Below are 21094 nucleotides of genomic sequence, written 5' to 3'. Positions count from 1 at the left end.
GAGACCAACTTATCCTCACTCTTCCTTGACCTTTGCCTTCTCTCCCATTCCTGAAATGTGCTTTCATGCCTTATATTCTTCATGTTAAACCAGGTCCAGTTTTGAGCTGAGGAGGGAAGAGCAATCACCAGTCCTTCTCAAGACCTCTGAGGGTTTTCCTATTAGATCCTGGAGTTTTCTTCTTAGACCCTAGACATTGTTTATGGACCTTATTTCACATTTCTGCTTGGAACAGATTGCCAGCACCCAGGGATTCATTCAACCACTGACATCACCTGGACTGCTTTAAGACAGGGCTCCCTTTTCCTTACCTACTACCCCTACTTTCCTTCTACCATACTTTCTTAACTAAGCCTAAACTGAGAGTAAGATGAATGGCTTTGTGAGAGTAAGTCCACCATCCTCTCAGGTTGCTAGCACTAAGTAAACTTGTCTTGCTCTTTTACATCAAGTATGGTCACTAGAGTACCCATATTTGTTGGGTTTGGTAGCATCTACACAGGAGATGATATTAAACTTCTTTGGGGCTTTTAACATTAAAAACAATAATTTTACTCAAAATTCCTTAGTAAGGTTCTCAGACCCTTTGTTGCACATGTAATTTTTTCTGAGAAGTTGCTCCTGTCAGAATCAGTAAAAACCAGAATATGTTCACTCTACATAACATGAGGGAAGGTCGTTTGCATCTACCTCCTCACTGTCTGCAAAGTGAAATCACCCACTTCACTCCACTCCCAAAGTAAAGGGGACTCAAATAGGAGTGGGTATGACCTGACATCACTTGGTGATCATTCATTTGGGAAGATGGCTTTAGTAACCAACATGACATTTCCTTGGCACAGATCAGGGCTAAGTCAGGCAATCTAGAGGACCAGGAAAACAAAAGAATATTCTATCCTTTCTTCCCAAAGCACTGAATAACCATTGATTCTTTGACACTTAACAGAGCTTAAGCAATGTTAGCTTTAAGGGGATGAGACTATCTTTATATCTCTCTCTCTTCTCTTTTTCTCTCTTTCTTTCTTCTTTCTCCTTTCTCCTTCCTTCCTTTCTTTCTTTCTCTTTATTTTTTTCTTTCTCCTTCCTTCCTTCCTTCCTTCCTTCCTTCCTTCCTTCCTTCCTTCCTTCCTTCCTTCCTTCCTTCCTTCCTTCCTTCCTTCCTTCCTTCCTTCCTTCCTTCCTTCCTTCCTTCCTTCCTCCCTTCCTTCCCTCTCTCTCTCTTTCTGTGTTTCTTTCTCTCTTTCTCTCCTGAGATATTTCAGAGGGACCAAATACTAGTTTTTATGTTTTGTTTATCTTATTTTGCTTCATACTGGAAACTCACCTGGAATTTGAGATTTTCTCTTAGGACTTGAGGTTGGGTTTACACCACCTTCTTGACTCCCACTTGCATGTCCTAAGGGAAAACACAATCTCTCTCAATCAAAGTTTAGAACAAATAGCCAGAGTTCCTTAAAACTTATAAGGTCAATTTCTACATTTGCATCACTGAGAAACAATTCACAGACATAAGCCACAGACAAGCATAAAAAATTATAGAAAAAGGCATTGCCACAGAAAAGACCAGTTGAACTGGAGGCTATTTGGAAGTGTGGTAAGTGTGGTGAGAATTCTTAGCAGTATTGATGGTGCCATGCAAGACAAGGCAGAGAGTCTCTTGTCCAAGCGCCTGGTTGTCTTCCCTCAGGCCCCTTGGAGATGGTGGGCTCCAGCCATGCTTAAGGCCTCTTTCCACATGTTCGGACAAGCCTCACGTATGAAGGTACTGGCAGAGGAACCCAGATATGTGAGACCTGGGGCTGAGACCTCCAAGCCTGCTTAGATCGGGACTTGGCCTCTTCTACCCAGATTTTCCATTTTCCAGTAGCTAGGTGGTCACACCCAGGGACTGCCCCCAGCGCCATGTAATCCCACCAACAGCCAACATCCAGAGACTTAAAACCAAGCTCCTGAAAGCGCACAGCCGCTTCGCGCAACATCTTATAGCCTACTTCTCCCTCTGTGAGAACCTGGCAAGCTACCAAGAGTTTCCTGCCCACATGGGAGAGCCTCGCACACTCCCCATGGCATATTCATATGCCAAAACCAGTAACAATGCTGGGTCTCATTCCCCTGACCCTTGAAAGAGCTTCCAATGTGGCACCATTGGGAAGGACATGTAGAGAGAGGCTTCTAAAATCTCAGGGCTAGGACGAATGGAGACATTACTGAGACCGCTTGAGAAATTCGAAGATCAATGGAATGATGATGATGATGATTGATGGTGCCATGTTGGCAGCATTGGACTCCAGAACAGGACAATCTTGCATTCGAGTCATCCCCTCCATTCATGTTAGAAAGTCTCCCTCTCCAACCTTCAATATTTCTCTCATTAAAAGCAGAGAATGGGGGCCGGAGAGCTAGAATAGGGGAGACCTCACTTGCCTTCTGTTTCACTGACCCCAGTTTGAATGCCAACCACATATGATCCCCCTGGATACCAGCAGGGGTCACCCCTGAGCAGAGCTACCCTTGAGAACCGCCAGGTGTGGTTCCAACCACTCATCCAGAGGGAAGAATAAATTATATTGTTATTGTATAGAACATAAAAGAGGCACACAATAATGATCACTGAAGCTTTTGTTATATTCTATTTTCAGTTTAGCTACTTATTACTCATAGTCTGGTCCCCTGAGCAGCAGCCAAGATATCTAGTTTACTAAGAATATAGAATCTCAGACCTCACCCCACTCTACTGAATCTGAGTATTTATTCCAAAAAAAAACCTCAAAGAGATTTACATGCCTCAGAAAGTCCAAAACATCTGAAAATCATGGCTAATGTCTACTTAGAAGCAAAAATACTTATTTAAAAATGAGGGGTTTGGGAAAGGGATCATAATCCTTTAGCTGATGATAAAATCACCCTATTAGAATTCCAACCACTGTATCACTGTCATCCCGTTGTTCATTGATCTACTCAAGTGGGCACCAGTAATGTCTTAATTCATCCCAGCCCTGAGATTTTAGCAGCCTTTCCTTACCCATCTTTCCCAACAATTGGAGGCTCTTTCAGGGTCAGGGGAATGAGACCTGTTATTGTTAATGTTTTTGGCATATTGAATACGCCATGGGGAGCTTGCCAGGTTCTCCCGTACAGGCAGGATACTCTCATTAGCTTGCTGGGCTCTTTGAGAGGCACACGCACGCACGCACGCATGTACGCACACACACACGCGCACACACACACACGCACACACGCACGCACGCACGCACACACACACATATAGTTCCCTCTATGATTTTATGGAAAATAGGTAGGGAATGTCTTATGATGTGTCATGTGGCCACTTTGCGGCTGAGAGAACATCAGGAATATGTTCTCTCATGCATGAGGCTCAGCCAGAGCATGTGGAAAGTGGCCTGGAGCGTGGCAGTGGTTCAGTAGTAGAGGTTGGCTGCTGGGGCTGGGTTCCTCTGGGGCTTCCCAAGTGGAAACAGCCTCTGGCATGGTGTCCAGAGGCATAGTTATGGGAGTCTCAATTTATGCTCCCTTTCAGGAGAAGCAGCTATGAGTTCTGGAGGGTGGCTGATGAGGAAATTATCTGGCACCAGCAGGAGGTGGCTTATGGATGTGATCCCTGGGTGGCTGGAGACTGGAGGAAGCAGGCAGAGGATCTCTGCTCCCCTGGGCCCCTTTGAGTCCAGAATTCCAACCAACAGAACCCAAAACCAAAACCAAAAATAGCCTTTTAAAAGAGCAATGAACATTTTCTAGTATGTACTTAAAAGACAAAATAAAGAAGCAAACAAAAATCTCACACTTAATGGGGGCTGGAGTGATAAGATAATGAGTAGGTTGCCTTGCACATGGCCAATCCAGGTTGAGCCTCTGTACCCAGTATGCTTCCTGGCCCCACCAGGAATCAGAAGCACAGAACCAGGATAAGCCTTGAACACCACTAAACTAAAAACAAACACTCCTTCAAAAATAATCCCCTCATATTTGAAGGCACCAATAAGCAGCAAAGACAACATAAGTCACAACTGAAGGTTTGTCCATATTTTCAAAGACTCACATCAGTTTCAAAGATTCAACCCACCAATGCTTTGGGTACTCTCCCACCCTATCTTTTATGCTTCTATCTTAAAAACAAAAATTTGACAATTTTCTATTAAACCCAACTCTTTATTTCTCCAACTACAACAGCAGAATAATGAATACTTCCAAAGAAAGAAAGAAAAATAAATTAAAAGCTACCACAAAGGACTAGAGAGATAGTCAGTGGTTAAGGTGTTTGTCTGGCACATAGCCAACTCAGGTTCAATCCACGGCATCCCATACGGTCACCCTGACCCCTGCCAGGAGTGACCCTGAGCACAAAGCCAGGAACAACCTCTGAACACTGCCAGGTGTGGCCCCCAAAGCAAAACCAAACAAAGAAACAGAATAAAACAAAAAGAAACCTGCAAAAGCAAGTTCTGCTGACCTACATGATAAAGATAGCTGGGCTTGTCTTTCACAGTTAAACTTTACAATGCATGGACAACAGAAATTTTGGTGACAGTGCTTATTTTGGACAAGGTAGCTCCTGTTTATGCCATTTGGTGTTTTAGTTAAACTCAAAACGAAATTCAGTCCTTACTAGACATCTGGCTGTTTCAGCATCCCCCTTCCTATTTTGACAGTGCTCTTTTGTTTTAGAAAATTCAGAAGTCCAAGGAACTTTCTCCAGTGGCCTCCAAGGGAGCTTGGTCATTGGCAGGTCCTCACCTGCACCCATTTTGGGATGTTTTGGGGCACTGGTCTTCTGAACTAGAGCTTTTGGCCATTAAAATCAACCATGACCCACAGTCACTCTCTCTGGTCTTTCTCTGACTCATTTAACTGCCTTTGATATTTGAAAAGGAGGCCACTAATAGATCTTAAGCTCTTTATTTTGCTCTCCATAAAAAGCGCTCCCAGCAAGGAAACATCTGGGTGTGTGCAGAGCAAGATGAAACCTCCCCACCTGAACAATAGACACCTGCACAGGAGTGAAACAAAAGAGATCGCTCCCGCCCACCTGATTCTCACTTCAAGCAAAAGTGAGGATCTGGGTGGACGAGATACAGCAGGTCTCACCTTGTACCCTTGAGGTCTGCAAAGCCAGCCAGGCTTGGGCTGTCTGGGTAGGCAAGTTCCACAAAGAGGACCACTTGACACTGCATTTGGGAGGTGAGATACAATCTAAGGTGGTGCCCAGAGATCATTAAACTATGAGAAAAACAGCCCACAGCAGTGGCTTCTCACATTTTACTGATATTACCAGTGGAAGGGAGACATCTGGTGAAAATGCAGAGCTTTCTTTCTTTTTGACTTTTTGGGGCCACACCTGGCAGTGCTTAGGGCTTACTACTGGCTCTGACTTCAGGGATCACTCCCAGAGGAACTTGGAGTCTATTTGTGGTCTATTGCTCCAGCCCTTTGGGTGCATTTTTTTGAAATGAACCCCGATATCTCTTAGGTAAAAGGTTACCCATGAAGACATGCTTTAAAAAATCCATCTTTGGGGACTGGAGCGATAGCACAGCGGGTAGGAAGTTTACCTTTCATGCGGTTGAACCGGGTTCAATGGTCCTGAGTACCGCCAGGAGTAATTCCTGAGTGCAGAGCCAGGAGTAACCCCTGTGCATAGTCGGGTGTGACCCAAAAAAGAAAAAAAATTCCATTTTGGGGTCTAGAGTGCTAGTTCAGTGAACTGAGTATATGCTTTGCATGCAGGAGGGTGGGTTCAGTACCTGGCAGTATGGGATCCTCTAATCATTTCCCGATGTGACCTCCAAGTAGTGACCTCCTTTCCTGAACACTGCCAGGTGGAACCTGGGTGAGCTTTTAAGCCTAGAGGCAGCCCTAACCCTGAAGTAGACAAGAAGGAGGAGGTCCTGGTTTGTTTGGGGTCACCTGATTTGGAGACATCTGGGAGAGAGCACCAACAGATCCTTTCCACAGTCCCAGAGTTAATAATGATCTCACGTAAACCTACCTCAAATCAGATTTTCACTTTTCAGAGTAATGCTTTTGCACTGTAATTTGAGCCTCAGTAAAATAATGATTAAATGAATTAATAATATGTATTCCATGAGGTTATTGATTTTGATGACTTACAAAAATGTCAGTTTTGTGTAGCTCAACCTAATACACTTGAAGTGTTAGGACAATGCTATTGTGCATTGCACATTCACAACAAATGCTATTATGTGCTGAGGGTTAGGCTAAATGTTTTATGTGCATATGTACTGTCATGCAATCTTTAAAACTTGTCCTATAACAATGATTGTTATTTCCATTTTATTGGTCAGGAAATTGGGTTTCAGGATCTTTGAAGTTATTATGTGGAAGAACTGGCATTAAACCCAGTCTATTCCTACTCTAAAACTCATGTTCTCAATAACTCTGGTGTACTGCCATGCCAAATTAGCACCCGGCTTGAATTCTTCCTGATTCTTTCAGATGGAAAACTTTCTCCAAAAGTATAGATCTCAAAGTGCTCTTCTCATCCCTGTAACATCAGCATCATAAGACAATTTATTTGAAGTATAAATGCTCAGACTCTAACCCAGAGGAGTTAGAAAACTGAATGAACACTCTGCCGAGATGTGATCACGGCGGCCTCACCACAGCTGCACGAGCATGATTCCAGAGACCAGCTAAACTACTTTTGGTACTGGCAGCTTCTTGCAGAAATGTCTCCAGACTGAGAACTAAGCCACGGCCCCATGCTTGCCCAGGAGGGGAAAGGTTTTTCTCTCTCGCCTTTGCCTTGAGGGGGGAGGGGAAGGGCGTGGGGACCGCCATATCATGAGGAACACTAATGAGAGATACAAGCTTGCAATGAGCCAATTTCTGGAAGAAATTTCCCTAGACTTAGTTGCTAAAATACAGAAATCCAAAACCAAGACCTCCTATCTCTTCACAGCAGGTCTAAATTTAGTGGGGAACTCCTAGCAATAATAGTGAGTTTTTTGTTGAGATATTGAATGTAACCAAAGTAAAGAGAAAGTGAAGTGAAATTTATCGGTTACACAGGCGGGGTGGGTGGGTGGGGGGATGGGAGGTATACTGGGGTTTTTTGGGTGGTGGAATATGTGCACTGGTGAAGGGATGGTTGTTTCAGTATTGTATAACTGAGACTTAAGCCTGAAAGCATTGTAATTTTGCACATGGTGATTCAATAAAAAAAAAAAAGAAAAGAAAACAATGAAAAATGGGATTCAGCAATGGATTTAATAAGTCCTCTCCGTGACTGACATATATACTTATAAAGTCTGCCAACTTTTTTTTTCCCTTTTTTGGGTCACACCTGGCGATGCACAGGGGTCACTCCTAGCTCTGCACTCAGGAATTACTCCTGGTGGTGCTCAGGGGACCATATGGGATGCTGGGAATCGAACCTGGGTCGGCCTCATGCAAGGTAAACGCCCTACCTGCTGTGCTATCACTCCAGCCCTGAAAGTCTGCCAACTTTTTGAGGTACACAACTCTTCATTATAAACTACTGGGTTTGACAATGATGATGAATAATAGTAAATGAATAAGACATCTCAAACTCACCAGCTGACTTAGATCCATCGGTAGTGTGGGACTTGCCACTGGAGTCATAGTCAAAGGATGAGTCGTCATGATCTCCTAGAAGGAATAACCAAGGAAGGTTTAGTGTTGTATTGTGGTTGTGCTGCCAACGGTATTTCCTGGTGTTTGTCTTTTTCGTTAGTCATCACAATATTTACTCTTTTCAAGGTAACCAAAAAATGGTGATAGAAGAGTCTTGAATAAGAACCACAAAATCGATTATTACTCACTGCTTAACCAACTGAGTGGGTTGGAGCCTTAATCAAAATTAAGGAAATTGGGATACCACAAGCCACCAAGGATAACCAGAGAAAGAGTTAGCCTTTGGGAGAAGTCCAGTCATTGCAATACAAATATTATGATTACTTCACATGTCTGAGTTGACATTTGGTACTGCATCTTTGAAATGATGATATGTTTTGAATTGTGACAAAGTGATCACTGAACGTGTACTTTGTGACTTAGAATATTTTAAAAGATTTTTCTAAGGCAAAGAATAAATATAAAAATATCTCTGTGGGGGGCTGGAGCAAAGGCACAGCGGGTATGGCATTTGCCTTGCACGTGGCCGACCCGGGTTTGGTTCTCAGCATCCCATATGGTTCCCTGAGCACAGCCAGCAGTAATTCCTGAGTGCAGAGCCAAGAATAGCCCCTGTGCATCGCCGGGTGTGACCCCCCCCAAAAAAAATCTTTTCGGGGCTGGAGCAATAGTACAATTGGTAGGGCATTTGCCTTGCACACGGCAGACCTGGGTTCAATTCCCAGCATCCCATATCATCCCCCAAGCACCACCAGGAATAATTCCTGAGTGCGAAGTCTGGAGTAACCCCTGTGCAAAAAACCAAAATAAATAAGTAAAATAAAATAAAGTTAATTAAAAAATCTTTGTTGGTGCAATAAAGTACCTTAGGCTTGAATTATATTTATATTTAAAAATTAATTGCTTGTTTAGAGAAAACAATATATTTTCATCTAAGAATAATTCAAGTAACATTTCTCAAAAATTGAATCAGTAATTTCAACACCAAAAAGTGACTATAATCCTACCCCATGGCCGTAGATTGAGATGGGTTCTTAAATTGCTAAATCTGAATCTACATACCAAACGCTAGACTCAGCATCTAGAAGCTCCCACTCCCAGTCTCTTCCCCACATGTTTCCCGAAACTATACTCTAATCTTAAAAGGAAATCATAAGCTGGGCTAGAGAGATTGCTCGAAGGGCTGAGCAAACAGTTTGCATGCAGGCCTTGATTTCATTCCCAGCACTCCACGGTCTATAAACCTCAGGGAGTGACCCCCAAACACAGAGCTGGGAGTAGCCCCCGAGCAATGGCAAGTGTGGGCCACACCCAGCCCCTGTGTGTCTTATGAAATGGTTTAAAAAATGCCATAGTCACCCACTATGAAGGTACCTTTGTGGGATATGCAATGATAGGCTTGGTACAGGTTCCTTGATTAAAGAAAACAGATAGATAACCTCTCATGCAATTGTTTAGAAGAAGTAGGTTGATTTGTTCCTTGGTTGATGATTAGAAAAACTGAAAATAGAATTTTCTGAGATACCAACACCGATATCAACACCACTACCACCATTACCACCACCACCACCACCACCACCACCACCATTACAAACATTTTAACTTTTACACAGAGCATAAAAAATTAAAATATATAGGAAGAATAACTCTTATTTGAGTTTTGGAAGAAAGAAAAGGATGAGAGGCAGATGACTTAGTAACCATTTAATCCACAGCGAATCAGTACTTAGCAGAATGCAGAAGTTTTAAAATTTTAAAAACCATTCTATTAACAACTGAACTGCAAAATACTTCTACAATATTTAAACTATTAAAATTTCCTTTTGCATTAAGGTTCTTTAAATTAAAAAATTGCTCTAGCTTTAATGAGAGAGAGAGAGAGAGAGAGAGAGAGAGAGAGAGAGAGAGAGAAAGAAAGAAAATCAGTGTATGTGTGTATGTGTGTAGCCAGAGATCAACCCAGGACTCAAGTATGCAAGGTACAACATGCATTTAAGTGCTGGGCTGCATCTTCAGCCCCAAAGCCCCAATTTTGTGAAAAGTAACTAGGCATTATTCTAAGATCAATCTCTCTAGAATGATACAAACATGCTAGTTGGAGTTTTAGTGCCTGAGAGTAGACCAATGCTGTAAAGGACTAAAGGGTATAAGCAGCTGTATATTACCGAGATTGCTAATGTTATGATTTAAAACTTTTTTTCTGGAAGCCCTGGAATGGGTCCCAAGGGAATGGGATGAAATACTGATGCCTATATTTTTCATCCCCATGACACTGAGAGTTTCACAGTTGTCTTCTACTTTATTTACTGTATGAAGATTTCTTTTTGGGGGGATGGAGGGGGATGAGGAGGTTGCTGAATGGCTACAAGAGCTTAGATGTAAATATAGATATAGGAATATATGAGTGACTTAAGATATATATTTTATTGTCTTTCACATGCTTTAGTAGTTGGATGTAAGAAATGCTTAAATCACAGAACTAGAGAGAAGAATATTTTCTTAACCAGGGTATTTCCCAGTCACCATTTTTTAAATATACGTTTCTAGTACAAATGAAGAAACCAAGAAAAGCAGAATTAGAGAAATCTACTTATTGGAAAAGATTTATTCTAGAACTTGATCAAACTTGATCAACTAAGTCATCTTCAGTCATTCTTCTGCTGTTACATTAAGAGAAAACGTTCCTGCTCCTGGACAGATGAATGCAGAGTTTTAAGGGTGCGTAATTAGAAGAGATTTATCCACAAGCCCACCACCGAAACTGAAACTCACCAATCCATCACCAATAAAAGATAATTTCAGATTAAAGTGTTTTTCAATACGTAGAAAATATTCATGAAAAACCTTACAAATATGACAGGATAAATTAGTTGAATCAAGTGAAATTATTGATAATGCTTAGCCTAATATTTTGAACAACAAAAAATATTGCCCTTTTATGGTTCAATTTTATATATCATAAGTCCAGGAACAAAGAAGAAATATGCCATGACAACCAAGTCACAAAAAATAAATGGTTGACAGAATTAAGCTTACTATGGCAGGAAGATGGCAGTGAGAAAAGGAGGGGAGCTTCAGAAAAGATTCAGAGACAATTGCAGAGGGACTCAATCACTCTGGTAGAGGGTGTGAGGTTGGAACATTGTATACAAGGAATCTTTCCTTCATAGTATTGCAAACCAAGGTGACTAAACTAAAATTTAATACATAAATAAATATACTGACATTTACCTATATTTACTCTATATTTACTATTTATTTACCTATATTTACCTATTTATTTACCTATATTTACTCTGTTTGTTTACTCTAGGACAAACAGAGAAAGTCTATCAATTTACCAATTTACCAATCACTCTAACCACAATCTACACCAAAAATGCCCCTTGTCATATATGGGTTGCATTTTCCTCCCCTACATAGAGAAAGTAAACCAGATAACAAATGACCAAGTTACCTGATACAGAACCATCAACATTAGAGTTGGTATCTCCAACAATAGTAACTTCAGTAACTTCAGGGGCCACTGTCTCAGCAGGGCTCATTGGGATAAGGGTCCTGTGTTCCTTTGTGTCTGAGGAATGAGACGTGTAACCTTCCAGAGAAGTAGTTGAATCTTGAGGATGATTTTCACCTTCCGGTCTATCTTTACCATCATTACTAGCTGTGTGGAGGTGGAGTTAATGACAAACCCGCATTTATAAGACCACTATCCATTATATGCTTATCTTCAGAATATGTAATCATTGCACTATTTGTAAATATGGAGCAAAAGACTGTGATTTGCTATGCCATTGAACAGAATTTTTATTTTGCCATTGACATCATCTGGACATCACTCAACAGAACAGATTTTGGTGATCCTTAACACCCAAAAAGGACATTTGTTCATCTGTTGCAACATCTGCCTGGATTATTAAAAAAAAGTTTTTGCCATTTTAATTATGACCCTGAAGTCAACTTACATACTAGATAATCTTAAGTTCTCAACTGGCCACATCTTTGATGAAATGGAGAAAACACAAGTGAATTAAATGGTAACATTATTCTGCCTACAACTGGGATAACAAATACAAGATTTAAAAGATCTCCTGAGACTTTGATTATTCTTTCTTTTGCCAGAAGGACAGTGTTTATCACTACCAATGTGATTTATGGTCCAGAGGACAAATGACAAAATAATATTATCAATGCAAGAGTAAAAACCAGTGATGCAGTTCAGATTTTTATACCAATTATAATTCATATATAAGCAAATTTCAAAAATTTAAGCCAAGTCACCAACTCTAGAGCTTAGAGAAAATGAAGATTAAGTAACAGATGGAAAAAAAAGTTTGTTTTAATGTACAGTGAATTCTATGAGGTCTACAAAAGAGAAAAAGCAGAATACCATCACCAGCTATACCTTCTGATCTGAAGCAATAGCAAAGAAGCAGCCGATTGATTTACCTCCACCTGAGACACCACAAAAAAACCCCAAAAATAAAGCCACCACCAACTGGGTTTTACAATTCTTACTGCTAAATGTTGGAGCTGAAGTCATTTGATAGTCTTCATCTTCTTCCAAGACACTATGTGATGTGGAGAAGCTCTGAGCAGGATTCTGCTCTGTTTCAATGAGGAATGAAGTCATCATTATTTTGAATCCATGAAATAAATATTCAAGTTATTTGTTGACATGGCAGAAACAACCAGTGGAGTGTCAAGGCAAGAGATGCATAGAACACTAAGGCTTGCATATTCTCCTCGGACTGAAATACACAGCAGACTTCTACTTGATTCCTAAGCCCTTTTTTAAAAGTTTAATTCAACAAAATCCATGGTGAAACCTGGACCAGATTTTTGTCACAGAGACAAGAGAAAAAGAAAAATGTGAATCCCAGAATCTTTACTAACAACCAAGAGCTCACAGTGCGATAAGGAAAACCAACACCAAGATAGAATATCTGTAGCCACATAAAAGGAAGAGGCTCATCTAGACTCACAAGCTCAGGTAACTCAGATCAAATTTTTATGAAAAAGTAAGTCGCTTTCAAAGAACATTAAATTAAACTACTGTTTTTCTCTTTTATTAGTTTTTTGGTCTTCAGTGTGGATTGAAGATTCTCCTCATTATGCTGAAGTGCCAGGAAATACATGCCTGGGCAAATACGAGCCTTTCACAGATATATGTTCAGTTGAGTCTGAACCATTGCCCATATCTGAAATCACTTTAAATGTTTTAGTTAATTTCTATTGTGTTCTTATGAGAAAAGTACTGACCGCTGAGTTACAGATGCAAGGACTCCAGATAACAAGCCCAAGAGCCATATCCACCACCAAATACACATCATAGCCAGAAGAGATAGTTACCAACTCTCAATACCAACCTTAGAACATAAGTCAACAGGGACATAAAATGGTAGCACAAGATTCTCTGTTCGCAGAACATTCTTATGCTATCTCCTTTAATGCTTAACGTTGTGGTATTACATTGGTAACAAACAACACAAGCTTGCTGTCACCCCCCCCCCACCCTTTGGTCTTAAAGGGCTCACTATGATCATCAAGAAATAAAATGATACCCTCTTAATTCTAAATTCCTTTTATATTCTGTCAATAAAATAAACTGTGATCTTTGTTCTCTAGGATTACTTGGTGATTTTTAGGGTAGTCCTAAACGAAGAGCAGAAGTTAACTCTGCTATAAGCTTAGCATCACTTCCACCATATACTTAGTTTAAAAGATATTAGAAGAGTTCCTTATTCTTTCCTGGGTCCTATAACCTTGTAGATTGTTAACACGACTTTTCCATCTTCTATGGAATGAGATGAATTTTCCACTTTCTATGATTAGCTATTTTAAAATGTCACCTTGTAACTATTAGACCATCATACTTCTAAACTGCCTTAGTGGAAAGTTGAAAATTAAAAGAGATGCTCACTTAAAACATAGGAAAACCACTGTCCTAACCAAGGTTTCACTGATAAAACTGCTTTAAAAAGGAAAAGTCAAATTGAATGGAGTCTTAACATTTAATTTTTTGTTCGCTTTCTTTGGGCCACACCTGGCGATGCTGAGTGGTTACTGCTAGCTTTGTCCTCAGGAGTCACTCCTGGTGGTTCTCAGGGGACCATATGAGGTATCAGGAATCAAAACCTGGTCATCTGCATTCAAAGCAAGTGCCTAACCCACTGTACTATCTCTTGGCCCTTACATCCTAATTTTTTAAGAATAAATTCATTGGATCTGGAAAACAGCAAAAAAGAAGTAAAATCATATTTTAAGAATCCCACCATGAAAATGAATATTACAAAGAGAGGGTCTGTACTCTGGGATGAGTCACATAGCACCAAGAACACCATTCCATCACCAAGCTCTGCCCAGGGACAGTATGAAAAGAAATGAAGAAGGAATGCAAGTCAAAGAAATGCCTGAGAGTCATTGTCCTTACGAGTTGTGATGGAAAGTGTTTCTTTTCTGTTTAAATCTTCCACCAAATCTACATTTGGATCTGCAGAAGGTTGAGGCGTTGTACTATGACTGGAGTCCATATCTGAAGGAATTAAATCAGTGTTATTGCTTGATTTTGCTTGACGGTCTATGGTTTATAGAAAAATTATTTTTGTATTCAACCCTGGGTAAGGGAGAAGGAAGCAAATACTAATTTGTGTCTTTAGAATTGGAATACATGAGCGCTTTTTCAAAAGAAAAATATAACTTTCATTTATGGGCTAAGTTATATGAAAACCATGCTTTTCGTTTGTGTTTGCTAAATCTGGATAGGGTCAAAATAAGCATGTTGCAGTCTCCCAAACTTTACAGAGACAGATATATAATCCATGTGCTTTCTTAGAGATACATGTGACCTGATAAAATGAGGAAAGAAATGGTTTAGATACCACTTTGTCATATTTCCCTTACTCAGCAGTCCCCCTCCCTTTTTTTTTAAAACAATTCTTTTCCCTTAACTAGTTTCCTCTTTTGCTTCACAAAGTGAATGCACAAACAGAGCATGGAGCTATAATAAAAGATGGAAGCCATCAGAATAACTCAGGGGCAAGAACTAAGAAGAGGATAGAAGTGAATCATTTTCCCTATAAATGCAAGAATGAGGAAACTTTGCAATTAATATAAAAACTTTTAAGTGGTAGAGATATTTTACTAAAATATATATAAATGTTGCTTTTAATAATTATTAAAAGCTGATTCTGCTGAAGTAATAAATCCTGAGCCAAGTGGAGGTTGAACAACTCATAGTCATCACCATTGCTAGCTTTCCATTTCAAAGTCCACCCCTTTTACTGCTTCTGAAGAGACTTAATCAATTCAAGCTCGAGCCAGAAAACACTGAAATGCTAAGAAATACTGGGCATCCATATATATACACACATATATAAACATATATATATATATATATACATACAAGTATGTATGAATATTGCAGCCTTTTACATTTAAATGTGGAAAGAGTAAATAAGAAAATTTTTGAGCATTTAGTTACTAATTTATAATAGGCATACACCAATTTTTGACCACTCAGATTTGTCTACCAAAGACAATTTATGCTGTTTAGTCTACAGTGGAAAGTCACCAGATCCATCACTTCATCTTTTTGAACATGTATTTAAAAGTAAATGGCAAAAAAGCAGTCTACAGACTGTTTTTTCTTCAAAATAAATAATTTTCACTCCCATCATATAAGGATTTATAATTCCTCTTTAACTCTTTTTTTGCCAAATTCTTTATGTCAGACCAGGAGTTCCTATTCAGATAAATGATCATGTTAATACCATCTAAAAGAAATTCCAAGTTCCTTAGAAAAGTAGACAGGTATAGAATCAGGGACCTATTTCTAAGGAATCTAGCCATTCAGTGGCTGTGTTTCAAAAAAACACTGTAGAACAAAAAGCTCAGAGGCTATTACCCATGCTGTTTTCTGTTTGATGACCTTGTCCCATTGGATGTGAGATTGGGTCGAAGAAATCTGTCCAGGAACTATCCTCTGGATTCTGGGTTGTCATTCTTTGATCTGGGTGGTTGTCATGGGCTGAGGTTGCTGTGACCATGCAGTTCAAGCAATTATCAAAGCATTAGTTGACATTTAAAGTTTTTATTCTCTATACAACATAACTATCTTCCTGTGGAGGGCCAGGAAGTTGCCTAAGTGCAGAATTCTTTAGCAGATGTGGATTTATTCCCACTCTTATCAATCAACATGTGAATTGGAGTACACAAAATCATCAGTAACTTCACCAGTGGATAGTGGATGAGTTACAGACACCAAGTAAAGATAAAAGAGAAGTAGTTCTTGGCCCCTGCCATACCTCCACCAATCCCTAAAGGAGGAAGTATAAATAAAAGTCCAAGCATATGTCATTCTGAAGCAACCACATCCCAGTGAAATGGATATTAGGCCAGCGGTGATTTAGAGAAAGAATCAGATAACAGTTTCCCAAGAGGCAAGTATAAAACTAAAGTCCATTCACCTCAAAAGGATAAATGGAATCCATTAGAAGCATTGCTTTCTAATAAAGAGATTTATGATGTGGATGGCATATAAAGAATGTTAAACATGTCTTTAGCTTCATTCTGAGCTAATGGAGAAGTACAGGTAGGAGAGATTACAGCACAGCACCTTAGCAATATCTACATTACAGAGCCAATCACCGAACTCATTGCTTTGCCAAAAATGCATTCGGCAATGCTATGCAGTTGAAGGACATTATGCATCATGTTCTATTTGCAAATAAAAAGGTGGTAATATTTCTCAATGATGCTAAATCAAAGGTGAAATTTGTGTTTCATTTCAATGCAGAATGTACTTCAATGCTTCTCTTAGGCAAACCATAGAACATGCAAAGACGCTTGCAGAGCCAAGTTAGATGTCATTACTCAGAGATGATGACAAGAACTTGAATTCAATTTCCACAAACCCACAATTCAAGGATAAAGAAAGTGCCCTTTTTGGGGTAAAACTAAGAGACAGAACATCGTATATTCCAGGAGAAACCAGCAAGCAGACCCGACAAAAGGGTCAAAGGACATCAGACAAGTATCATTTTCTCAAAATGCCTAGCTCTATTTCTTCAAATACTGGGGTTCTGACCAAACACTTATTTTCTGACAAGCCCAGTATTTCACAGGAGTATACTGTAAGGCTTGGACACACATCACAGAGTCTATTTCTTTATAAAATAAAAGGGAATAATTTAGAAGATTAAAGTCTCTGCTATAATCTTACTGGGGGGATGCTCAAAACTAAATCTGAAAATGACATATTCAAGGACATAGTCCCGTGGTCTCCTTTATGTGTTTCAGGTGATCTGTCATGTACAGTTTAGAACTGCCTCTAAGTCAACCACGTAGGAACTATTGGTGAGACATAGTATTTTATGACAATTCCATCTTTTTGTTCGGTGTCCTCAATACCCAATGCTTCACCAAAGAAGAAGTTTCCACCCAAGTTTGCTTGTAAAATCATTCATTACCAGTTGTCCCTGGTGTTGAGTGAGAGTCTTCTTTTGGCATGTGGGGATACTCCCCAGGCCATCCAATCACAAACTGGTCTGTGTGGGTAGTTGTTTCCTCCGTAGCACTACTAGGGGTTTCCTGGGCTGTGAGAAGAATGTCGATTGTGAGCTATTATTGTTCAACTTCCTCACCAATAAGTCTTCCCATTTTAAGGTTACAAATACGGGGGATAGAAGGTCATAACAGAATCAGCCAATCACTGAAATTTGAAAGACTTATTAGAAATCAAATGGTCAGTCGTTCTATTTTCCATGTAGAAAACTGGCACCCGGAGGAAATTTTGATTCTCTGAAAATCAAGCCATACCGGGGACGAGAGCATAGCCTACGACTTACCAGTATTAGTTTATATTTCTAGGGCTATTCTAAGAGAATTGTTTGTAAAAAGATTTAACCTCTTTGCTCCAGTAATTTGGAGGAAAGTAATGTATAAAAATTGACTATAAGAGGGACGTCACAGGACATCTCGAAAGGCCACATCTCCATCATGGCAGGTTCTTAAACAGCAGGCTCAATGAATGATATTGGACTTTCTGGATGCTACTCCACTGACATTTTAAGAGACACAGTCTTTGTGGCAAAATTGCCCAAATTACTTAAAAAATAATCAATTCAATGGAAGAAAAACTATTCCAATCAGTGTTCAGAGTCAGGTAAACAACAGCAGCGTGAAAAGCTTAACATTCCTACCAGATAATGTAATTGTCCAGCTTTTACAAGAACAAAATTGATACAACAAAAATCTATTAGGATGCTTTAGGAAAAATATCAGAAAGTCGTTGTAATATTCATTAGTTTCAACTCACAGGAAATTGTTAGTTCACCAAGAAAATGAGTCTTTTAACTTGCCATGCTGGTTTTGCTATTTGTAGACTGTATTTTATCTTAGAAAATTGATATGTATGATTTAATAATAACAGACTTTTTTTTTTTTTTGCTTTTTGGGTCACACCTGGCGATACACAGGGGTTACTCCTGGCTCTACACTCAGGAATCACCCCTGGCGGTGCTCAGGGGACCATATGATATGGGATGCTGGGAATTGAACCTGGGTCAACCACATGCAAGGCAAACGCCCTACCCACTGTGCTATCTCTCCAGCCCCAACATCAGATATTTTTAAAATCAAGCTTGTTGTTTGGAATTTGCCCTTACATTGGCCAACATTGCTGCAGGCAACTTGTTATCAAAAGAAAGGGATAAAAAGTCCAAAGATTAAGCTTTATTATCTATTGACTAAATTACTATCTCCTGACAAATAATAAAATTACAAAAAAAAATGAATCCAAATGAATATTCAAAGATTTTTTAAAAGGAAAATAAGACTTTACATGCACATGAATGCTCATCTATGTACTACTAGCACAAAGTAATATTACTCTTGCTGCTGCAGCTAGTATTATTGCTGCTGCTACTACTACTACTACTACAACTGCTAGTACTTCTATTACTCCTGCTGTTATTGTTGTTGCTGCAACTGCTGCTATTACAGCTACTAGTACTACTCTCATTATTACTATTACAACTACTTCTATTACTACCACTCTTTCTCCTCCTCTATACTTCTGGCAATACCTTCATAAACACAATGATTCCCTAAATACCCATTTTTTTTTTTTTTTTGCAAAATGGGTTTGCAAAGTTTAGAACTTTCATGTGAAATTTTCACATTGATTCTATTCTGTGAATCGTACCACTCTTTTGGTAAAGTTCAGAGGTCTTCAGCCAAAACCTCCTTCTACTTGGCAGGTACTGGTTACAGAATTACTGCCTTTACTACTGCTATCCCTCTGCTAATATTTATTATATTCAGGATTTCAACAACCTTCATGTCTCACTCTCCCACCTCCCAACTACCACCTTTAACAGTAGGCTCCAGAAATCCAGATCAATTCAGTAGTTTTCTGTCTCTTATGTACAAACTATCAAATAATTTCTAAGATATACTCAAATCTTTCTTTTGAGTTAGGACTCAAAGGAAATTGGTACAGAATTTCATCCTCAAGAGGTGTATGCTTCTATCTGAAAACTCTTCTTAACTCAACCCATAGTACTCTGTATTAAATCTACTAGGGGGGAGGGATAACGACATGTAGATTCACATATATTCAGTATTCAGTACAAGGCTTAGGATTTATTAACTTAAGTCTTGACTTATGTCTGAGGCATTTTCTAGACATGGACTTCCAAAACCCTGTAACTTCTGTCTCTTGCATTTTCCCTTTAGAAGAAGTCATGGTTATAAGAATGATGACTGAGCCATAGTATTAAAAATGCCACAAGATGTTGTCCTAAATTAAAACTTCTTTTATTTCAAATGCAATGGCATCTCTCTGAGAGACAGATGAAAACAAGAATGTGTGGTGATTACGTTGGGGGGTGGGTATAATTCTCACAGTTCAGAAGTGAGAATTAGAATTGTTTTATAGAAACTGGAGGTGTTTGCACATAAAGAAATAATAGCATCATTCTTCCCAAGTCATTCTGGGCATAAAAACAGGAAGAGGCAAAGAATTCAAATATAGACCATATTAGCTACTGACTTTTCTCCAAAGACTATAAAGGATGCCTTTCTACACTGTAGTGAAAAAGAAGCTGAATTTATCAGATATTTTCATTGAAAATAGGAATTCCAAAGATCATGGCATTTGTCAAGTTTTCTTTCCAGATCTCACTATTAAGCAACAAAAGAACACTCTAATATATATTTCCATAAACACACATATCACCCAAATGGAATTTGGCAGAGATTTACCAAAAGTTGCTAGAGATTGTTGACACAAAATCTGTATTCATCTTTTAAAACACATTAGCTTAAAAAAAAAATTTTAAAACACTGCAAAAATTTTGACCTTTTGGGAAACCAGATAATTTAATACTGTTCTTCCAAGTTCCAAAAATTGTGCACAGTTTGGTATCATTTCATGATCTGGGAATAGAGGAAACTACTATGTGAAAATAGATGTGATCAGTGTCAATGTCTTCACTAATTCATTTAAATGAGAACTTCTGATGCCATCCTTCTTACTTGTGCTTGTAGAATGCTGGGTATCCTCTTCATCATGATGCTCATGGTGAATGAGAGGTGGATGTGTTTCCTGGGTCCAGTTTTCTCCAGTAGCACTGGTACCACTTCTGTTAACATCTGTCATGATGGTGGTTTATATATATATATATATATTAATAAGTCAGGATATATATATATCCTGACTTATTAATCAATCAACTTTTGACGATTCTGTTCTTCCATTAAAGTACATGCTATTTAATACCTAAATAACACTTCTGAGTTTCAACCACAATACTTTTGGATGACTTCACTAATCTGTCCTGAAAGAAAAACCATGACCATGGAATTCCTTATCTATTACTTGTTATTCCATTACAATCACATCCCAAGGGCAGCATCATGAACCATTTTAACATATTCATTTTTATATTGAAACAATGTAAAATATCTTGTGGTCAGATGATATGACTGATAAATAAACTCCCAATTTATTTAATAAATTGGGAGTTTAAAATTAAAGCTATATTTTATGAATATGCTCATGAAAGCTCACAAGGAATTATAATGAGATATTAGCTAAATTTCCTTCTGTATCCTGATGATTGAATATCAGCAGCATCATAAATTTTGAGAGAAAAAAAATCTTTATATATATACATAATCCATTACCATTCATCCTTGTGGTTGTCTGAGGTAATGCATCTGAATTTGAATGATCTGGGTTCCATTGGGTCCAATCTGGGTTCTGATTTGGGTAGTTAAAAAGCCGTGTTGTGGTTGAAACTGTGATAACGATGATTGAAGTGATTAGAAAAAATGTTATTTCTTGAGCCTTCACCATTTTGTCCTTCTTTAGTCTATATAGTGAGTCATCTATACCAAGTTGTATAGATGGTTGAGAAGAAATGGAATGAAAGCAAAATATCTTCACTTGATTCAG

The 21094-nt window shown here is 38.9% G+C and overlaps 1 protein-coding gene across 4 annotated transcripts in view; it reads right to left on the bottom strand.

The window, feature by feature from the left end:
- Nucleotides 1-21094, bottom strand: part of CD44 (CD44 molecule (Indian blood group)) — a 99784-nt gene that overhangs the window by 14505 nt on the left and 64185 nt on the right. For 2 of the 4 annotated variants that reach the window (XM_004607898.2, XM_004607899.2), the window contains 9 exons: nt 20824-20937; nt 20173-20289; nt 17103-17228; nt 15539-15670; nt 14066-14167; nt 12142-12240; nt 11090-11296; nt 7573-7647; nt 1325-1396 (listed from right to left, as the gene is read on the bottom strand). In XM_004607898.2, coding sequence (XP_004607955.2) covers nt 1325-1396; nt 7573-7647; nt 11090-11296; nt 12142-12240; nt 14066-14167; nt 15539-15670; nt 17103-17228; nt 20173-20289; nt 20824-20937 — 1044 coding nt within the window. The remainder of the gene's footprint in view (nt 1-1324; nt 1397-7572; nt 7648-11089; nt 11297-12141; nt 12241-14065; nt 14168-15538; nt 15671-17102; nt 17229-20172; nt 20290-20823; nt 20938-21094) is intronic. The other 2 variants (XM_004607900.2, XM_004607902.2) reach the window with 2 other exon arrangements.

The sequence above is a fragment of the Sorex araneus genome, chromosome 6 (assembly GCF_027595985.1).
Source record: "Sorex araneus isolate mSorAra2 chromosome 6, mSorAra2.pri, whole genome shotgun sequence".
NCBI lineage: Eukaryota > Metazoa > Chordata > Mammalia > Eulipotyphla > Soricidae > Sorex > Sorex araneus.
The sequence above is the reverse complement of the archived record's forward strand: the minus strand, read 5'-3'. Positions and strand labels throughout refer to the sequence as shown.